The sequence below is a fragment of the Rana temporaria genome, chromosome 10 (assembly GCF_905171775.1).
Source record: "Rana temporaria chromosome 10, aRanTem1.1, whole genome shotgun sequence".
Lineage (NCBI taxonomy): Eukaryota > Metazoa > Chordata > Amphibia > Anura > Ranidae > Rana > Rana temporaria.
In genome coordinates this window covers 23,122,239-23,142,383 of record NC_053498.1, presented here as the reverse complement: position 1 = coordinate 23,142,383, position 20,145 = coordinate 23,122,239, and the positions used below count along the sequence as shown (strand labels likewise).

At 46.0% G+C, this 20,145-nt stretch overlaps 1 protein-coding gene across 5 annotated transcripts; it reads left to right on the top strand.

The window, feature by feature from the left end:
• Positions 1-54: 54 nt before the first annotated feature.
• LOC120916438 lies at positions 55-13,816 on the top strand. 5 transcript variants are annotated; one of them, XM_040327408.1, is made up of 5 exons: positions 55-325; positions 3,632-3,686; positions 4,900-5,016; positions 10,384-12,510; positions 12,547-13,816. In XM_040327408.1, the coding sequence occupies exons 3-5, from the start codon at positions 4,927-4,929 to the stop codon at positions 13,603-13,605; spliced, it is 3,276 nt and encodes a 1,091-aa protein (XP_040183342.1). In that variant the 5' UTR covers positions 55-325; positions 3,632-3,686; positions 4,900-4,926; the 3' UTR covers positions 13,606-13,816. The 5 variants fall into 5 exon arrangements, with proteins under 5 accessions (XP_040183342.1, XP_040183344.1, XP_040183343.1 ...); XM_040327410.1 differs by having other exon boundaries at positions 10,384-12,654; positions 13,015-13,816; XM_040327409.1 differs by having other exon boundaries at positions 10,384-12,654; positions 12,907-13,816.
• Positions 13,817-20,145: the final 6,329 nt, after the last annotated feature.

Sequence of the window (20,145 nt, the reverse complement as noted above, 5' to 3'; positions counted from 1 at the left end):
AAAAATAGTTCCTAAGCAGATTTTCACAAGGGTGCGGCAGTGAATCAGTCCCTACCCAAACATGAGGCAAAGCAGATATCCCAACCTGCAAAAACTGATTTCAGGGAGGTGGCGCCCCCAAATTAAATGCAGCCTTACCAGTGCCAATTAAATGAACTTTCTAAGGAAGAAGATAAAGCCAGCCCAGCAGTGAATGAGTTAACAGACCTTGTGCATGATGGGTAATGTAGTTCTGGGACTACACTTCCACCCAGCATGCTATGCATAGTGTTTCCAGGTTGTGCTTGCAATCTCCCACTTCCTGGCTGTAGTCGTTAGGTTGGTGGTAAGTGGACTGTAGGGAGAGGTGGGTGCATTGGATTCTGTGATTTTTTTTTTTTTTTTGGGGGGTGTCATATGTTTTTTGGGGTGATTTCCCTGAAATCCAGTATAGAGGAGAGGTAAGTAGCAACTGGATGTATAGATGTGACTACCTTTGATTTCTACAAATGTCAGTGACTACTTGTCCCCCCACCTCTGTAGTTCTATCATTTCCTATGGCATTAAAAAAGAAAAAAACACAAACACCTAGGAGAACTACAAGTCCCAGCGTGCCTGGCAGATGGAGCTGGCGGGGATTTGCATGCAGCCTTTGCGATAAAGTGTACAGCATGTGTCTTCTGCTTTTGTAGAACTACAAGTCCCAGCTTGCCTGTCAGACGGAGGTAGTGGTAATTTGCATGCAGCCTGTGCGATATAGCACGACAAGTGTACAATCTGTGGCTTCTGTTTTTGTAGAACTACAAGTCCCAGGGTGCATGTCAGACAGAGGGAGTGGTAATTTGCATGCAGCCTTTGTAATACAGCCCGTATGTGGCAGACAGAGGTGGTTGGTGTTCTGCTTTTGTAGAACTACAAGTCCTAGCGAACCTGTCAGATGGAGGTGGTGGTGCTTTGCAATATAGTGTACAGACTGTGGCCTCTGCTTTTAAAGAACTACAAGTCCCAGCGAACCTATCCGACGGAGGAGGTGGTGGTGCTTTGCAATATAGTTTACAGACTGTGGCCTCTGCTTTTATAGAACTACAAGTCCCAGCGAACCTATCCGACGGAGGAGGTGGTGGTGCTTTGAAATATAGTTTACAGACTGTGGCTTCTGCTTTTTGTAGAACTACAAGTCCCAGTGAACCTGTTGGAGGAGGAGGAGGTGGTGGTGGTGCTGGTTTGCATGCAGCCTTTGTAATATAGTACGAATGCACAATCTTGGGTGTCTGCTTTGTGGAACTACATATACCAGCATGCATATCAGAGCAATGCAATAATATAGATATATATATATAGATCTAGATTCAGAAAGCCCGGCGTATTTTTCTGCTGGCGTAACGTATCTCAGATACGTCTCAGATCTCAGATACGTTACGCCGCCGTAACTTAGGGCGCAAGTTCTGTATTCATAAAGAACTTGCTCCCTAAGTTACGGCGGCGTAGCGTATAAGGTCCGGCGTAAGCCCGCCTAATTCAAATGTGGATGATGTGGGCGTGTTTTATTCAAATTTAGTGTGACCCCCACGTATTTGTAGTTTTTGACGAACAGCGCATGCGCCGTTCGTGAAAGAATCCCAGTGCGCATGCTCGAAATTACGCCGCAAATCGTCAATGCTTTAGACGTGAACGTAACTTACGTACAGCCCTATTCGCGAATGATGTAAAATTTTAAAAATTCGACGCGGGAATGACGTCCATACTTAACATTGCGTACGCCTCATATAGCAGGGGTAACTTTACGCCGGGAAAAGCCTAAAGTAAACGATGTAAAAAAATGCGCCGGGCGCACGTATGTTTCTGAATCGGCTTATCCAGCTCATTTGCATATTCTACGCTGAAATCTACGGCAGCGCCACCTAGCGGCCAGCGTCAATATGCACCCTAAGATACGACGGCGTAAGAGACTTACTCCAGTCGGATCTTAGCCTAATTTCGGCGTATCTTGCTTTCTGAATACAGAAAGAAGATACGCCGGCGCAACTTTGAATTTACGCGGTGTATCAATAGATACACCGGCGTAAGTTCTTTCTGAATCTAGCCCATAATGTGTATGTACTCAAAGATTGCATGCACACCACCGCTTCCGGCAGACATGCGCACTGGGACTTGTAGTTCCACATAAACAGAAGCCGCAGATTGTGCAGACATGCTGTATTATTACAAGGGCTGCTGGCAAACCTCCTCCAAGTCCAATGGGACTTGTAGTTCTTCAAAAGAAGATGGTAAATATTATGCACACAAGTCTCAGCAGACCTGTCAGGTGGAGGTGGTGGTGGTTTGCTTTGTAATAATATAGCATGTACAGTATCTCACAAAAGTGAGTACACCCTTACATTTTTGTAAATATTTTATTCTATCTTTTCATGTGACAACACTGAAGAAATGACACTTTGCTACAATGTGGTGTAGTGAGTGTACAGCTTGTATAACAGTGTAAATTTGCTGTCCCCTCAAAATAACTCAACACACAGCCATTCATGTCTAAACCGCTGGCAACAAAAGTGAGTACACCCCCTAAGTGAAAATGTCCAAATTATGGCAATTAGCCATTTTCCCTCTCCGGTGTCATGTGACTTGTTAGTTTGAGGTCTCAGGTGTGAATGGGGAGCAGGTGTGTTAAATTTGGTGTTATCGCTCTCACTCTCTCATACTGGTCACTGGAAGTTCAACATGGCACCTCATGGCAAAGAACTCTCTGAGGATCTGAAAAAAAGGATTGTTGCTCTACATAAAGATGGCCTAGGCTATAAGAAGATTGCCAAGGCCCAGAAACTGAGCTGCAGCACAGTGGCCAAGACCATACAGCGGTATAACAGGACGCGTTCCACTCAGAACAGGCCTCGCCATGGTCGACCAAGGAAGTTGAGTGCAGGTGCTCAGTGTCATATCCAGAGGTTGTCTTTGGGAAATAGACGTATGAGTGCTGCCAGCATTGCTGCAGAGGTTGAAGGGGTGGGGGTCAGCCTGTCAAGCCTCGTACACACGACCGGTTTTTCTGCCAGGAGAGCTTTTAGCCGGGAAAACCGGCCGTGTGTATGCTTCCTCGCAGTTTTAAACCCGGCAGTTTTCCTATGGGGAAACACTGCGAGGGACCATACACACGGCCAGATTCCCTGCCAAAGCTCTCCCCGCAGTTTTCCCGACCGTGTGTACACAGGGCAACTTACCGAGCAGATTCTCGGTTTTCCCGTCGGGATTTCTGGTGGACTTTATACCGCCGGGGAATCCAAGTCCTGTGTACAGGGCTTCAGTGCTCAGACCATACGCCGCACACTGCATCAAATTGGTCTGCATGGCTGTCATCCCAGAAAGAAGCCTCTTCTAAAGATGATGTTGTGTCCCATATATGGTATTAAATGTTGGGTGCAATATCAGTTTATGGAATGTTGGACCTGATACATAATTATTAAAGCTACTCAATAGTCACAGTGTCTAAGGATCTTCCCACTTAGCATTCATTTTAAAAAGTTTTAGCAGATGACGTACAGTCATTGCCAATTACATGTAGAGAACAGAAGTAGGTGAGAATCTACAGTAATGCATAAAAGGCATTATTTTTTGTATCGGAATTTAATATTTATAATATATTTATGTTGTTGTCTTTCAGATGTCACACTTATGAATGTTGAATCTTTATCAACCGTGAATAGTCAGTACAAAAGGTAAGTAAATATAGCGGGGATTTGCAATTAGCGGACCTCCAGCTGTTGAAAAACTACAAGTCCTATCATGCCTCTGGGTGACATGCTTGTGGCTGTCAGAGACTTGCTATGCCTCATGGGACTTGTAGTTTTGCAACAGCTGGAGGTCCGCTAATTGCAGGGACAAAAATTGTAGATCATTTCCAATAATGGGGCACTATTCCTTTCACCAATACCAATGATGCGGCAAAAATACCTATGATGGGGCACTATTCTTGCCTTCCACTAATCCACATGATGGGATACTATTCCTTCCACTTTTACCAATGATGGGACACTATTCCTTCCACTTTTACCAATGATGGGGACACTAGTCCTCCCACTTTTACCAATGATGGGGACACTAGTCCTCCCACTGATACCAATGATGGGGACGCTAGTCCTCCCACTGATACCAATGATGGGGACGCTAGTCCTCCCACTGATGCCAATGATGGGGACGCTAGTCCTCCCACTGATGCTAATGATGGGGACACTAGTCCTCCCACTGATGCCAATGATGGGGACACTAGTCCTCCCACTGATGCCAATGATGGGGACACTAGTCCTCCCACTGATGCCAATGATGGGGACACTAGTCCTCCCACTGATGCCAATGATGGGGACACTAGTCCTCCCACTGATGCCAATGATGGGGACACTAGTCCTCCCACTGATGCCAATGATGGGGACACTAGTCCTCCCACTGATGCCAATGATGGGGACACTAGTCCTCCCACTGATGCCAATGATGGGGACACTAGTCCTCCCACTGATGCCAATGATGGGGACACTAGTCCTCCCACTGATGCCAATGATGGGGCAGTATTTTTCTCTCTACTGGCTACGAACACTGTAATATTTTTCCACTGTCGGTGTGACATTTTCTACTCATACTGGCTATTATTTCCCTCTGTTTTTGAAGAACAGTCAATCGGCCCTTTGTTTAGAAAGTTTGGAGACCCCTGGTCTACACCAAGGGTCCAAGTCTTTTCATGAAGCCGTACTCCCGTTACCACTTGCTGAAAAATCCAAAACAAATTTGCTTCTTATGGATTTACATTACATACGATCGAGCGGTAGTATCGAATGTGTAGTTGAGCCTTTTAAATGCCTAAAAAGTTAAGCTAGCTTGCAGTTAAAATTGGAAACAACGTTTGAACCAATATCTGTTTTGGCTTGTGTCTCCTGACAGGGTGCTGTGATCCAGTAAGTTCCAAGCATGGATCCCTTTCATGGCATAGAGGTTGGTGCCGAGGTGGAACTCAATGATGGCTCATTGGCTATGGATGATCACACCTCAATAAAACTGGTAGGTATCGCCCCCCCCCCCCCCCCTATTGTATGCTTTCAAAGTGTATCATTATTGCCTCTAGAGATGTAAACACTAACTGCCATTTGTTTTTTAATCAATACTTGACTTCACTTTTGTTGCATTGCAATGCTGCTGATCTTCTGCAGCTTTTTTGCAGCCACTACCTGGATATGTGCACTTTATTGATGATTACCTGACATTTTTCAGGGGTGCGTCCTGATGGAACAACAATGGACCATGGGTGAATAATATCTGTTAAATTGGCCACTTGTACCCTTTATTAAAAGCTTGCATGGGAGGCTGACAATGCTGTAATGATTCTGCGCATCCCAGAGTGGATGTCATCTACTCCCCAATGCTCCAATAGCCATAGACTCTCTGTGCAAATCATAGTTTGGCATTGTAACGGGAGGGCCGTGGGACCCAGAAGCTCTTACACAGATTGAGACAGGAAATAAGGGACATATGTTGGATTGTTTTAACATGGGTCTGTAATTTATAATATATTCAAGAATGTCTGGAAGAACTATTTACAGGTTGTTGATTCTGAACCCAACAGGTCAATTCAATGTGGGAACATAGACTGTTAAGGTTTTACAATATTGTCTGCTACTGTGATGTAAATTAACCTAAGTATGGCTCCTAAAGACCTTTCATTGAGTTATGCTAATTGACACTGTATTGTGTGAAAGTTCTATTGATGATAGATGTGTGTTTTGAGTTAGCACAGTCTAAAGGTCAGATGTCTGACTTATGTCTACTAAAGGAATGTGTATTGTACATCGGTGAGAGAAGCCGAGTCATGAAGTCTGACTAAAAGATGTGTATTGGAGGCTCGTTAGTAACCATTGTATGATGTTGTGGGTGGAGTGTGTCATTGTCCATTTGATTACTGCAAGTATTCTTGTTGGTGTTTATAAGAGCCTGCCTTCTCAATAAAGATGGGCTATTCCTGTTGAACCAGAGAACAGAGCTGTGTGTATCGTTTCTGGGGAATCTGTATGGGCCATGTTCGTCTGCCGGATTGTGGAGTGTCGATAAGCTGTCGTGGGTTGGTGGAATGGAATATCGTAAACGGCGTTAACCCCTGTCCCATTTGGGGTTCCGTTACAGGCATTAATCTACACGCCTCTGTTGGTGCCTCTTACCAACATCACCATTAAGGCATGGACCTCCCACCATTACATTGCCCCTAGGGGGTGTGTCCTAAAGTGTGACTCCTTGTAAGCCATATAGAGTGGAACGTTATTTCTCCTTGGAGTACTGAGCGACCAAAGAACACATGAGATCATCTAATTTGATTTTAAAGGGATTCCAGTCAAGAGACCCCCCCCCACACACACACACACATTTATATTTTCCATTGCAAACCAACCCCTTGAAGACCTTGATTATATGGGTCGAAACACATCAGAGAATTTGATGGGCAATGGCACCAAAAGCAGTACCCACTGAACTTTATCTCCCTGTCCCAGAAATTGACGCAACATTTTCTACTATATAAAAAAATAAATATTGTATAAACTTTTTTTTTTTTTTTTTTTTTACTTAAATCGGTGCTCCAGCCCCCCCACATAAATATTTTAAGTCAGCAGCTACACATACTGTAGCTGCTGACTTTTAATAATAGGACACTTGCCTGTCCTGGAATCCACTGATGTCAACACCCCAGCCAATGTTTCTATCGGCTCTTGGGTGCTGCCGCCACCATTGCCTGTTAGGGAAACCTGCAGTGAAGCCTTGTGGCATCACCGCGCACATGCCCCCGAAGCCTGCTGCACTTTCTGAATGGCCCGGCGGCGAGGAAGGAGGAGGGGGGCCGAACTTCTGACGTACCTTATTGTGGTGAGGTCCGACAGAAGTGGGGACAGGTACCTGTCAAACGGGTACCCCCCCCCCAAATGTGGCACCAGAGGGGGGACAGATAGGCAGAGTTTCCACTTTCGGGTGAAACTTGGATTACATTTTTTATATATTTTTGTCTTATAAGGGACAAAATGTCCCCATGTAATGATTTTTTGGTGACAGATTCTCTAATGAGACATCCAGTCTCCTCCTGTTCCTAAGATGGGTGATTCTGGGTATTTTTTCCTGGCAAAATCTTACCGCAGCTATTACAGTTAGTGCTGACTAGGGTTGCACCGATGCCGATACTAATGTAAGTATCAGTGCTGATACAGAGCATTTGTATGAGTACTTGCAAATGCTCTGATGCTTGACCCAATACTCTGGCAGCCTCAGAGATGATCTGTGTGGCAGTTACAAGCACTGATTTCCCTGTATAGCTTTTATGACAGCTCTCCCTTCTGCGTCTGTCAGGGAGATCATTGCTTGTAACTGCTCCTAACACCACACCAATCACCCAGGCTCCCCCCCCCTCTGTGCTCCCTGTGTCCTGCTCCGGCTCCCCATACTCCCAGTGTCCTCCTCCGGCTGCCCCCCTCCTCTGTGCTCCCAGTGTCCTCCTCCGGCTGCCCCCCTCCTCTGTGCTCCCAGTGTCCTCCTCTGGCTCCCCCCTCTGTGCTCCCTGTGTCCTCCTCTGGCTCCCCCCCCTCTGTGCTCCCTGTGTCCTCCTCTGGCTCCCCCCCCCTCTGTGCTCCCTGTGTCCTCCTCTGGCTGCCCCCCCCCCTCTGTGCTCCCAGTGTCCTCCTCTGGCTCCCCCCCTCTGTGCTCCCTGTGTCCTCCTCTGGCTCCCCCCCCCCTCTGTGCTCCCTGTGTCCTCCTCTGGCTGCCCCCCCCCTCTGTGCTCCCTGTGTCCTCCTCCGGCCCCCCCCCCTCTGTGCTCCCTGTGTCCTCCTCTGCCTCCCCCCCCCCCCCCACTCTGGCTTTTTTTTTGTAAAGGAAAAAAAACTACTGACACAGTCCACCGCCTCATCAGTTGCATGACATTAAAGTATCAGTACTTGTGTCTTAAAAAAGGGGTATCGGTGCAACCCTAATGCTGAGACGCATTTGTTTTTTCTTAGGTAGTTGTCTCCTTGCCCTCCTATATTTGCACAATGGCAAAAGGCTTTTAATGCCATCTTGGAGAGAGAGATTGACATACAAAAACAGGGGCTTGGTTATTGTTTACTTTAGCAGTTTCTTCTTCTGGTCCTTTTCCATCTCTCACCACTTTATTCAACGCTATAGTAGTCTAAATTTGTGCTTTTCATCTCCTCCTGTGTTGTTGCTGCTGTCAGACTGCATTCACACCTCTGCCCACAATTCAGATTTGCCTTGATTCTGCCCGCGATTTTAAAGCGACGCGGTGTGAATGACCAATCGCAGAATGCACATTTGAGATGGTATTCATTTGAATGCCACTTAAAATCACACTGCGGTTCTGCCGCGATTGTCGCACTGCAATCTCAGCAGCCCGCATTGTGTGTAGAACTTTTTTTGGGCGGCAAGCTTGACGCAGTGCGGGTTGCCACAATTGCAGCGTTTTTTATCGCAGCAAAACCGAACCGTGAATTAAGGTGCCATTCATATGAATGGCATCTCAAATGTGCGTTCTACAATTTGTCATTCACACCTCAGCGCTTTGAAATAGTGGGCAGAATCGTGGCAAATCTGCACGCGATTCAAGACGCTGTTGTTGATTATGCTTCGTTTTGGAATCCTATTTTGATTTATGTTTTTTTTTTTTTTTTATTGTCCTGTATGTTTTCTTTAAAAAATAAAAATTATTTGAATGGAAAAAAGAAAGCTTTCCACAAGAGTGGAAATTTTGTGTCCATGCAGTCAAGAGTATTTATGAGGTCCGGTTTTGATGTAGACTTGGCTTGCAATTGGAATGCTACTTGATTCCAAAGGTGTTCGATTGCGTTGAGGTCAGGAGTCTTTGCAGGCCACTCGAGTTCCTCCACCCCAAACTCATTGAGCCATGTCTTTATGGTGTTGGCTTTGTGAACAGAAGCACAGTCATGGAACAGAAAAGGGCCTTCACCAAACTGCTGCCACAAGTTTGGAAGAGCACAACTCTAAAACAATGATCCCCCAACCCCCGGGTCGCAGACCGCTGCTAGTCCTTGGCTTGTGGGCCGAGCCGTGCGGAGGTCGGTAGGCAGCAGGCTAAGCAAGCCAGCATAACCTGCACTGCCACCTACCCACCACAAGAGGGCACTCGTTCCCTTTTTCCCGGCACCATTTCCTCTTGGTCACCTTACCTACAGAGAGGAAGGTGGAGAAGAAGCCATACCAGACCAGAGGTGACAGTCCTCCACCCCCTGCAGGTGACAACAGGTTAAAGCGACACCCCCACAGGTGACATGGGTGGTGCACACAAAAAGCGAAGTGACAAGCTGCAAACCACCAGGAGGTGACGGGCTGCACCAAGCACGCCCTAGAGGTGACAGGCGGCACTCGCACAAGGAAGGACAGGCACACCACCCCAGCCCCATAAACCCCAATTGAGGGCAGGGACTGATGTGAATGTACAGTATATATGTAAAGCGCTGCGTAAATTGATGGTGCTATATCGGTACCTGAAATAAATAAAGTAAATTAATAATACACTTCACTAGAAACGCCTGAATATAATAATTTGGTCCACATATGTTTGGCCATATAGTGTATGGTGTACCGTATTTTCCGGCGTATAAGACGACTTTCTGGATGCAAAAAAATGCAAAGTCGGGGGTCGTCTTATACGCCAGTGACAGTCTCCGTGCTGCGAGCGTCAATGATTTAAAAGACGCTCCTTCTCCTCAGTGTGTTCTGTGATAGGCGGAACACAAATCTTCCCAGCAGCGCCTCTGTTCTGTGTTCCTCCTATCACAGATGCCTTCTCATCCTTGGACGAGATGAGAAGACGTCCGTGATAGGCGGAACACAGAACAGAGGCGCTGCTGGGAAGATTTGTGTTCCGCCTAACACAGGACAGTCTGAGGAGAAGGCGCATCTTTTAAATCCTTGACGCTCGCAGCACGGAGACTGTCACCGCACCGCCTGCTATTCAGAAAAAAAGTGAGTAAACGCACCGTTTGCAGTGATGGCACAGAGAGGGGGCAAGTGATGGCACAGAGAGGGGGCAAGTGATGGCACAGTGAGCAAGTGATGGCACAGAGAGGGGGCAAGTGATGTAATGGCACAGTGAGGAATGTAATGTAATGGCACAGTGAGATTTGAAAAAGTCTGTTTCTGTCAGCGGTTCTGGCTCCCCCTCAGCTTCCAGAAAGACTAGTAAGAAGGGGGTAGTCTTATACAGTGAGTATATCCCAAAACCAACATTTTTCCTGGAAAATTAGGGGGCCGTCTTATACGTCGGAAAATACGGTATATTATGAAAAAACCTTTTCAACAACGTGCATTGGTTTTGCATGCTTTACAATCATAATGTGCTTTCCGTTTTTGGAACTGACGCTCTTCTTTTTCCTCCAGGAGAACAAACGGGACTTACCTCTGTGGCAGCACCTCCATTACTCTGACGACTCCAGCAGTGACGAGAGCCTAGACCAGCAATATGTGGATTCCACATCATCGGTGGTCAAGACCCTGGAAATCCCTAGTCGTATTCCTGAATTTAGGAGCCAGGTTGTGGAAAATAAGAAAAGGGAGAAGAATAGGAATGTATTATCGACCAGGATAAATATACAACCGGGCGCTTTCTGTATAAATGGAGAGCAGAGAGATGACCATTATTTTGTTTTGAGCAATGGCTACAGCAAAAACCTCCAAGAACAAGCTTTCCAATTGGCACCTCATTTTGAAGAACTGGGGATCCCATGCACTGAGGTAATCTCAGACTCTGGTCAACTACAGCCCAATTCCGCAGAGGTTTACACAGAAACCACTTTTTGCTATGAAGAAGATCCAAGCTTGGGAAGGTACAACTGTTCCGATGCCAGAACTCAGTGCAACAAGACAATCAATGCCCTAGGGAGAAACCACAAATGTGAGCGATGTGGGCGCCAGTTTTCGCGTTTGTACAATCTGGATAACCACGTGTGCATTGAGAAGGCTTTTAGGTGTCCCCAGCAAAATGGCAATAATGTAGAGACAATGAATAGGTTGGAGAAGATGTGTGCTGAAGCCCAGAAAGAGCTCCACTGCCTACAAGGACAATACAAAAAAGAAGATGTAAGCACTCAGTCCGGTTCCTCAGAAGCTCAAACGTGGAATCAGGAGTCGCTCTCCGAATCGGACATTCCAGCAACATTTCCCTGTGATCCTCATGAGTGTGAATCAAGCAGCATAAGCACTCGAGAGTTTCATATTTCATGCAATGATAATGGTGAAAATGCTGCTTCCCAAAATGTGACTACCCTTAAAAATGTTGTTGTTGTTGATATGACCAATTGTAGTCCAACATTCCCCGACGCAAACCAGGAACAGGACTCGGCAAAACAAGTGGAAGGTATCGATCCCCAGCTAGATCAAATTAATAGTGAATGGACTCATTGGAATAGACATTTGTCTTTCCAAACCAGCGATGAGAACCCAGACGATACCACTCCTGAAGATACAAACAGTTACAAATGTCAGGAGTGCGGTAAAATTTACAATTCAACTTGTTCATTCATTAACCACTTGCACTGGCATCAAAACAAAGACATCTCCTCTATGGTGAATGCAGAGCCATCACTGGGAGGCCAGGAATCTGATGGGACTACCCACCATGTTGATACAACCCTTCTAAGCCCTCAAATGGGCAACTGTGCCAAACCAGCTGAAACGTTCACCTTTGAATATTGTGGTAAAGTATTTAATAGTCAGGTTGTTGATGCCACTAACACCGTCTGGCATTTGAAAAAGGAGGGGCCTGTGACCGTTTTTTCAACTCAAGGGGCCAATCAAGAAACGGGACAGGTTTCATCATTCACTACCAATGAGCAAAAAAGCGACGCGTGTACTAGTTCTGTTGTGGACATTTTAACTTGCCAGTATTGCGGAAGGGTCTTCAATAAGCTATGCGCCTACACCAATCACAGTCGTTGGCACGTGAAAGAAAAGGAGTTGAGAAACAAATTTAATGCTGAATCCACAAGGGTCCTCGTGGATTCAGAACACTTGAAGGAAGGTGACACCAAGAACACGTTGAATCAGGACAATGTGACTTTTGATGTAGACCCCAACACAGGGGTGACTGATGTCTGCCTGGATGACGGTAATGTTCAAGGTTACTGCAGGCTGGTTAGGCAGCTAAGCTTGGATGAGCAACACAACCTACCTTCATGTGAGCAAGTTGTCAAGAGTGAAGAATCTAGTCGCCCTCCGCTACCTATGAAGATGGAAACTAAACCGCAAACGCTACCTGAGGTTCTGGAATCTGTTCTGGAGCTTGTAGTAGGGACAGAAGAAGTACACGAGATCCTTCTAAGCAAGGCAGGCCTTGTGTTTAGAAAAGCCGAAAATTATGAGAATGATGATGAAGAAGTAGAAGATAAGGATGGGTATGAAGTCTCTGGAATGCATTCGGAACCAGAAGAAAACCAGATCTGTGGAACAAAGTTAGAACTAGCAGCGAATTGGACCCCTGAAATTAAGTCGGAACCAGCTGAGAACCAGGTCCCCGGAATGGAGTTGGAACCAGCAGAGAACCAGGTCCCCGGAATGGAGTTGGAACCAGCAGAGAACCAGGTCCCCAGAATAGAGTTGGAACCAGCAGAGTACCAGGTCCCCGGAATGAAGTTGGAACCAGCAGAGAACCAGGTCCCCGAAATGAAGTTGGAACCAGCAGAGAACCAGTTCCCCAAAATTAAGTTGGAACCAGCAGAGAACCAGGTCCCCGGAATGGAGTTGGAACCAGCAGAGAACCTGGTCCCCGGAATGAAGTTGGAACCAGCAGAGAACCAGGTCCCCGGAATGGAGTTGGAACCAGCAGAGAACCAGGTCCCCGGAATGGAGTTGGAACCAGCAGAGAACCAGGTCCCCGGAATGGTGTTGGAACCAACAGAGAACCAGGTCCCCCAAATGGAGTTGGAACCAGCAGAGAACCAGGTCCCCCGAATGGAGTTGGAACCAGCAGAGAACCAGGTCCCCCGAATGGAGTTGGAACCAGCAGAGAACCAGGTCCCCGGAATGAAGTTGGAACCAGCAGAGAACCAGGTCCCCCGAATGGAGTTGGAACCTACAAAGAACCCGATTCCTGGAACGTGGCTGAAACCAGAAAAGACACAAATCCCTGGAAGGCAGTTGGAACCAGAAAAGAAAATCTATTCTCCCAAAATTTTGCCATCTAAAATAGCAGCGCAACTTTTAAGCAGACCTAAACCTCCCCACAGATGTCGCGATTGTGGAATTCGCTTCCATCAGATTTGGCAATTAAAGCAGCATCGACTTAAAGGGTTTGGAAAGACGTGCACTTTAAAGAAGCACCAGTGTGATTGCGGGCGAACTCCAATTGGTTCTCTACACTTCCTGCTTCATCAGCTGCAACATCTGAGTGACACTACCTTTACCTGTGCCGTGTGCAACAAGTCGCTGTGCGGTTATCGCCAGCTCCAAGCCCACAGCTTGATTCACCCATTGGTATCACAGTTCCAATGCAAATGTGGAAGCCGGTTCACAAAGCTGCCCAGATATCTCTGGCATTCCCTAAAAAACAAGGCAAAGCCTAAACCAAAACTGCAAATGGGAGCTTGTACTGAACCATCGCTATAGTAAAGATGGCTTCCATGAAGGGGAATTCACTAATTCTGTGATGTTAAAATTGTTTATATTTTTGCAATATAGAAGTACATTCTGTAATCATGTATAAAGAGAAGATATATTTTGTTATGTATAGATATTATTTCAAGATTGTTAAAACAGATTTCATTTAATTTAGAATTTCTTTTTAAAAGGTTTAAAAATAAAGTTTTTTTGAAATAAATCTTCCTAAAAAAATGACTTTCTTGTTTGAATCTGCACCTTCAAGCTCGTAGTCGCACCAGTGCCAACCGGGTCTGACACTGACCCATGCCTCATTCCTTTTGCTATCCTAAGTACTTAAGCATAGAGGCTGTTGTAAGCTCTTCATTGCACACTCTCCTCTATCACTTATTTCCAGCAATGCCTAGATAGCAGCTGTGAAACTCCCGTGTAAAAATCAACTTTACCTTCAGAAGTCTGCCTGGATATCATGACATCAACTGCCCTTACCTAATTACTGTATTTATTGGCGTATAACACTCACTTTTCCACCCTGCAAATCGGTTGCAAATAGTGTGTTACTGCCTCAGATAAACTAGGGAGGGGGGTGCGGGGGGGGGGGGGGGGGGGGACGAGCGCCATCAGATTACATACAGCAAGAATCTCCTGTTTACTCAGTGGCCTCTGTAATAGGAAGTCCCATCTCCTGGGCTGGCATTGGAGCAGTGTTCTGTCTATCATAGAAGCCAGTCCGGGAGACGGGACTTCCTATTACAGAGGCCACTGAGTAAACGGAAGATTCTCGCTGTATGTAATCTGATGGCGCTCATCCCACCCCCCTCCCTGTCCCTTCCGAGTCCGCAGTAATCTGAAGTGAGATGGGCATTGATCAGGCTGCATTCATGGCAATGGTGTGGCTGCAGATGGGCATTGATCAAGCTGCATTGATGGGCACTGACCCTTATTGGACATCCAAAATAGGTGAAAAAATTGTGAGAATAATCCACCACCGATAAGGTAAAAGCTTACCAGATGGTTTGAACTCAACAAGACATACGTCCTATTAGGTAGATTCATAAAGAGTTAGGCCGGTGCATTGCCATGAAATGAGATTTGCCATGGAATGAGATGGTCCGCCTCCATCTCATCCTATTGGCTCACTCATGTCACGTGACAAAACATCAGTCACAGCTAGGCTATCATAGGGAGAGGATCTCCTCTCCCTGTGATAGCCCGATAGCGCTGGCGGGAGGCACGCTGCTGACAGTGCTAAGTACACCCCGCGCCCGCAGCTCTACTCCCCGTCCCCCGCGCCCGCAGCTCTACTCCCCTAACTAACGTAGCCAACGCTAGGTCTAAGCTAATAGCGTAGACTCGCCCCGTTCCCTGAGCCTTAACGGGGGACGGGGAGTAGAGGTGCGGGGGACGAGGAGTAGAGCTGCGGGCGCGAACGCGCGGGGTGTACTTAATCGGGGAGTAGAGCTGCGGGCGCAGGGTGTACTTGGCGCTGGCGGGAGGCACGCTGCTGACCGTGCTATCGGGCTATCACAGGGAGAGGAGATCCTCTCCCTATGATAGCCTAGCTGTGACTGATGTTTTGTCACGTGACATGAGTGAGCCAATAGGATGAGATGGAGGCGGACCATCTCATTCCATGGCAAATCTCATTTCATGGCAATGCACCGGCTTATCAGTAGATAAGCCGACCTAACTCAGAATCTACGCCGACTTATGTTTAAGTGTATTCTCAATCAGATACACTTAAACATATCTAAGATACGACGGCTTAGGTTGCAATATTTCGGATGGCCACTAGGTGGCGTTTCCATTGCGGTCGGTGTAGAATATGTAAATTGGTAGATACGCCGATTCACGAACGTACGCCCGGCCGACGCAGTACTTTTACGCCGTTTACGTAAGAGATAGGCCGCGTAAAGTTAGAGATAGGCCCTAGTTGGAATAGTAATGTTAAGTATGGCCGCCGTTCCCGCGCGAAATTCAAATTTTTTACGTCGTTTGCGTAAGTTGTCCGTGAATCGGGATTTACGTCATTTACGTCCACGTCGAAATCAATAGGCCCGTGTGGCGTACTTAGCCGCAATGCACACTGGGAAATGTAGGCGCCCGGCGCATGCGCAGTTACAAAAAAAACTTCAAAAACTTAAGGTCAAGCCTCATTAACATAAAACACGCCCCCTTACACACATTTGAATTAGGCGCGCTTACGCCCGCCCGCTTTAGGCTACGCCGCCGTAACTTAGCAGGCAAGTACATTGTGAATCATGTACTTGCCTTGCTAACTTACGGCGGCGTAGCCTAAATGCCTTAAGCTACGCCGCCGCAAAGTTGCGGCAATGTATGTGAATCTAGGCATATGAGTCAAACGTGCTTGTGTTGGCAGATGCCAGAAAATGGGAACATCAACTCTGGAGGCCTTTTCGTAAATTAAGCAAATTCACCAACGGTCATTGGTATAGTTCTCTCCGTAAGAGTTTTCTTTATATGAAGGACAGGTTCTCCCATGTATGTATAATTAAAGAAAGGAGAACAAAAAAGGCACATAGCGTAACTCCGTAAAAAAAGGTAATAAAGTTTAAAACTGACATTTTCAGGAGAATAAACTGCGCATAATAGAACAATTGTGGTGGCAGTGGTGCTCCTCCCAACGCGTTTTGTCTACGTAGACATCATCTGGGGTTCCAGACCACTGCAGCCATCACAGTTATGTATAGAATATGACTCCAAGAACTAGGTACAGGCACCTGGTGTGTCAACAACAAGTGGATGCGGTTCTACACTTCCATTTCCTGTAAAGCAAAATGGCGAATCGGCGTACGCTCCACGCCTTGCTGTAGAGGACCTAGTTACTTCCCATGTTAACCAAGGGGCTTGTATGGATAACTACGTGCACCCCATGTCTTCCTATGTTTACTAAGGGACGTGTATGCATACCTATGTACGCACCAGGCCTTGTTTTGGAGGCAGTCAGAGAAAACAGATGCCTACCATGCCTCGCTCTGAAAGGCAAGGCGTACTTAATGGAAGCGCATCACTTCCTATAGTGAAAGGGAGTTAGCAGAGACATTTGTTGCGCACCCCCCACGTCAGTCAAGGGTATATGCATAAGGGAATGAGCGAACAGATGCGCACGCCGTGCCTCTAATTAAATGACGGAGTGTGCATACTGAAGATGAAGAAATGGGGGTGTAGTGGCGCTTGCCAATAGGAAATTAATAAATGGTCAATAATATAAACACATATAAACGTAAACGCACATCAACGTAAATGCCTGACCAATGTATCCAATTAAACGTGTTCCACTCCTATTTCCTTATATCCCACCATACATCAACAACCATGATGCGAGGGATGGATAACGTGAAGATAATGAAGTCCAAAATAAAAAAATGACTAGAAATAATTTTTCAGTCAAACAAACAAACAAAATCGGCATCCTTGTTTTCCCACAAATAGAGCTTTCTTTTGGTGGTATCTAATCATCTCTTCGGTTTTTTATTTTTTGCGCTATAAACAAAAAAAGAGCGACAATTTTTTTTAAAAACACTATCTTTTACTTTTTCCTATAATGAATATCCCTATTTTTTTCCCCTCAGTTTAGGCCGATGTATTTTTCTACGTGTTTTTGGTAAAAAAATCGCAATAAGCGTATATTGATTGGTTTGCGCAAAAGTTATAGCGTCTACAAACTATGGGAAAGATTTATGGCGTTTCTTTTTTTTTTTTTCAATTGTTTTTACTAGTAATGGCGGTGATCTGCATTGTTGTTTTTTTTTTTTTTTTTAGGGCTCGGGAAATTAAAGATGAATTCCTTGATTTAATCTTTAATTTTTTGATCAGCCTGGACAGTGAGACTGCTGGATGCGAGCAAACTGCACCCATTGGATTGAGAAGGAGGATGCATCAGGCTCCATCAGGGGAAGGGGGCAAAAATAACCATCGTTTTCCTGTCCTAAGCAGTTTTGTGCAGACAATTCTTTGTGTATCGACAACATCTGTTCCATGCGAAAGACTGTTCAGTTCTTCAGGGTATATTGTCAATAAAATGCGATCATGTCTGCTTCCAGAAAATGTAAACAATCTGGTATGTCTGTGTGGAAGCCTGCCTATTTTGCTGTATATTTAAAAATTAGTAGTAAAGAATGTAGAGGAGAGGGAGGAGTCTGGAGATGGCGCGGTCAGTGTGGAGGAGCAGCTAGACGGAGCGCCCGCTCTCCAGCCCTGCTCTGATCTCTGAGACCGGAGATGTTTAGGAGCCGGATCCCTCGCTCCCTTCGCTAGATCATCCCCCTCCCCCCCCCGGATTGGAGTCCCTGGATCGGATCTTCACCCCCCCTCGACCAGGTCGGACCGATTGGTCACCTGTAAAACACGTGAGCAGCGCGGCTTCCCCGGCTCCCCTGGCTGGGCGGCGTCGGCGAGTAGCGACGAGAGGACGGCGCTCGGAGATGGCTTGGGCGTGCAGAGTGGGGGGAGTGCAGAGGTGAGTGGGGGCCGGAGCCCCCCCCCCCGTGGTATCAGGTTGTGCTGTGCCCCCCCTGTCCTCCGGAGCGTGCGTGCGGGCAGCCGTACTGTTGGGGTGAGCAGCGCCGCTCTAAAGCAGCAGTGCAGGAGAGGAGACTGAGGGAAGGGGAGACGCAGCACCAGGCAGCTCTGCAGCTCAAGTAAAAATCAAAATTAGAGAAGCTCGAGTCTGTATCTGGCCCCACAAACACCATCAACATTAAGACCAGAAACAAATGAAATATATTGCAGCAGCTCCTACTTTTTTTTTCCCCCTGTTTGAAAACTCCCAGACGGGTGAGTACATTGGTGAGCTTATAGCATCCATCAGAGTGGTGAGTACAACGTCCTTTTATGAACTATGAACTAAGAACTAAGTGGAAAAAAAAAACATATATATTAACGGGACATTTTTCAGAGGAATTGGCAATTGGATGGGACTGATGTAGAAGACACGTAATGATGTGATGTAAGAGATTAGAGTCTATCAACTTCACTCACTGTGTTTGCAAAGATGCCGGTAATTTTATTGCCTTTTGGTGGCCCCCCTCGTGCTATCCACCCTATTCCCATTGGAGATTAATTACAGTGAGACTATTTATATTTTACAACATATGTGGAACACACATGGAACTTTTTCACATTCTGGTGTCTATAGTATACAAATGAGTTGGTAAAGAACGGGACTAAAAGAGGAAGACATAGTGGTAAAAGTATAAACACATAGTATAATTCATTATACTACAGAACTCTGAGAACCCGCAAAAGGAGGTGTTGGAGATAGACGGGCATTGGACCGCAGAGGGGAATGAGGATTGGATCCCTTTCCCGGCGGCATTAACTAAGCAGTTGATTCTTTCCCCCTTGAAGCGTGCAGGCTGCTGAGTGGAGGAGGGGTGTTTTTTTTTTTTTTCTTCCCTCTCGTGGAGGTGTATCGCTCAGCTCCGTGTGAGGGGGCGGAGGGGAGACACAACGCCACCCCTGCGGTCCAGGAGGAAAGGAAAAGAAAAGTCAGGGGCAGTCATGTATACCCCGACCTAAAACAGGGTGGAACAAGGTAAAAACCCATTGCAGCAGTTATCTTGCCTCACTTCGCTTACTCTGCTAGAAAACCGCTAGATTAAACTAAAAACTTAAAAAAAAAGAAAAAAAAAAGGGTGGAAATGAATATATATACCAACGGACTATGTTTCGAAGAAGAACGGTAACTAGAAGTGACTGTCATAACAGAACGGGAAATAAGCTTACTGAACTGGATGTGTCTGCAAGAAGCCGGCACTTATCTCTCTTGTGGTCTTTCTAGGCAGCATCCCCTGGATAATTTTTTTTTTTTTTTTTTTTTTTTTTTTTTTTTTTTCTTCTTCCCTTTTTTTCTGCTCAGCAGAACATACGTAATACACATTGAACTCTGTCTAAAAGAAAATCTAGAACATATAAGATATAATATACAGATGACTGGGCAGAGAACGTGACTGAAACTGGTGGACACTAGAGCAAAAGTATAAGCACTTCTGTAAATTATCACACCATTAAGCCCTGAAACCGGTATAAAGAAGACCTTAAGATTGGCGGGCATTGGAGAATGACAGAAGGAGGGGGTCAGAATATGCGTTAGGCGCATTGAATATCTGTAATATATAGCTAAAGAGGAAGAAATACTATAGTAACATTAAATAGTAAATATTGATACAAGAAATTTCAAAAGGTCCCGTCATAGGTACTATATACCCCCCATAACCGCAAAACGGAATTCCTAAAAAAAAAAAAAAAAAAACATACATATAACATACATATAAAATCTCGGTGAGGTGGGCAGCTACAATATAGGCGCGGCAAGAAGCACGGGTAAAAATCCAGGACTATTGAGGACTGAGAGGGGGTGAAGGATGACCACAAGGGGAAAAGGAGTGAGAGGTGGGGCAATCCCAAAGGTCCCCCGCTTAAGTCAAAGTCCAGGCCCGATGTGCAAATTTGTGACCCATGGGACAAACGGAGACAATCAGCATACAGAAAAATCAATAACCACCAGAGGAGCGCAAGTGGAGAAGG

Excerpts from the sequence above, each read along its gene's own strand:
- LOC120916438 (XM_040327406.1), top strand. The coding sequence starts at position 4,927 with ATGGATCCCTTTCATGGCATAGAGGTTGGTGCCGAGGTGGAACTCAAT. Across the intron at positions 5,017-10,383 it reads ATCACACCTCAATAAAACTG|GAGAACAAACGGGACTTACC; the intron begins GTAGGTATCGCC and ends TTTTTCCTCCAG.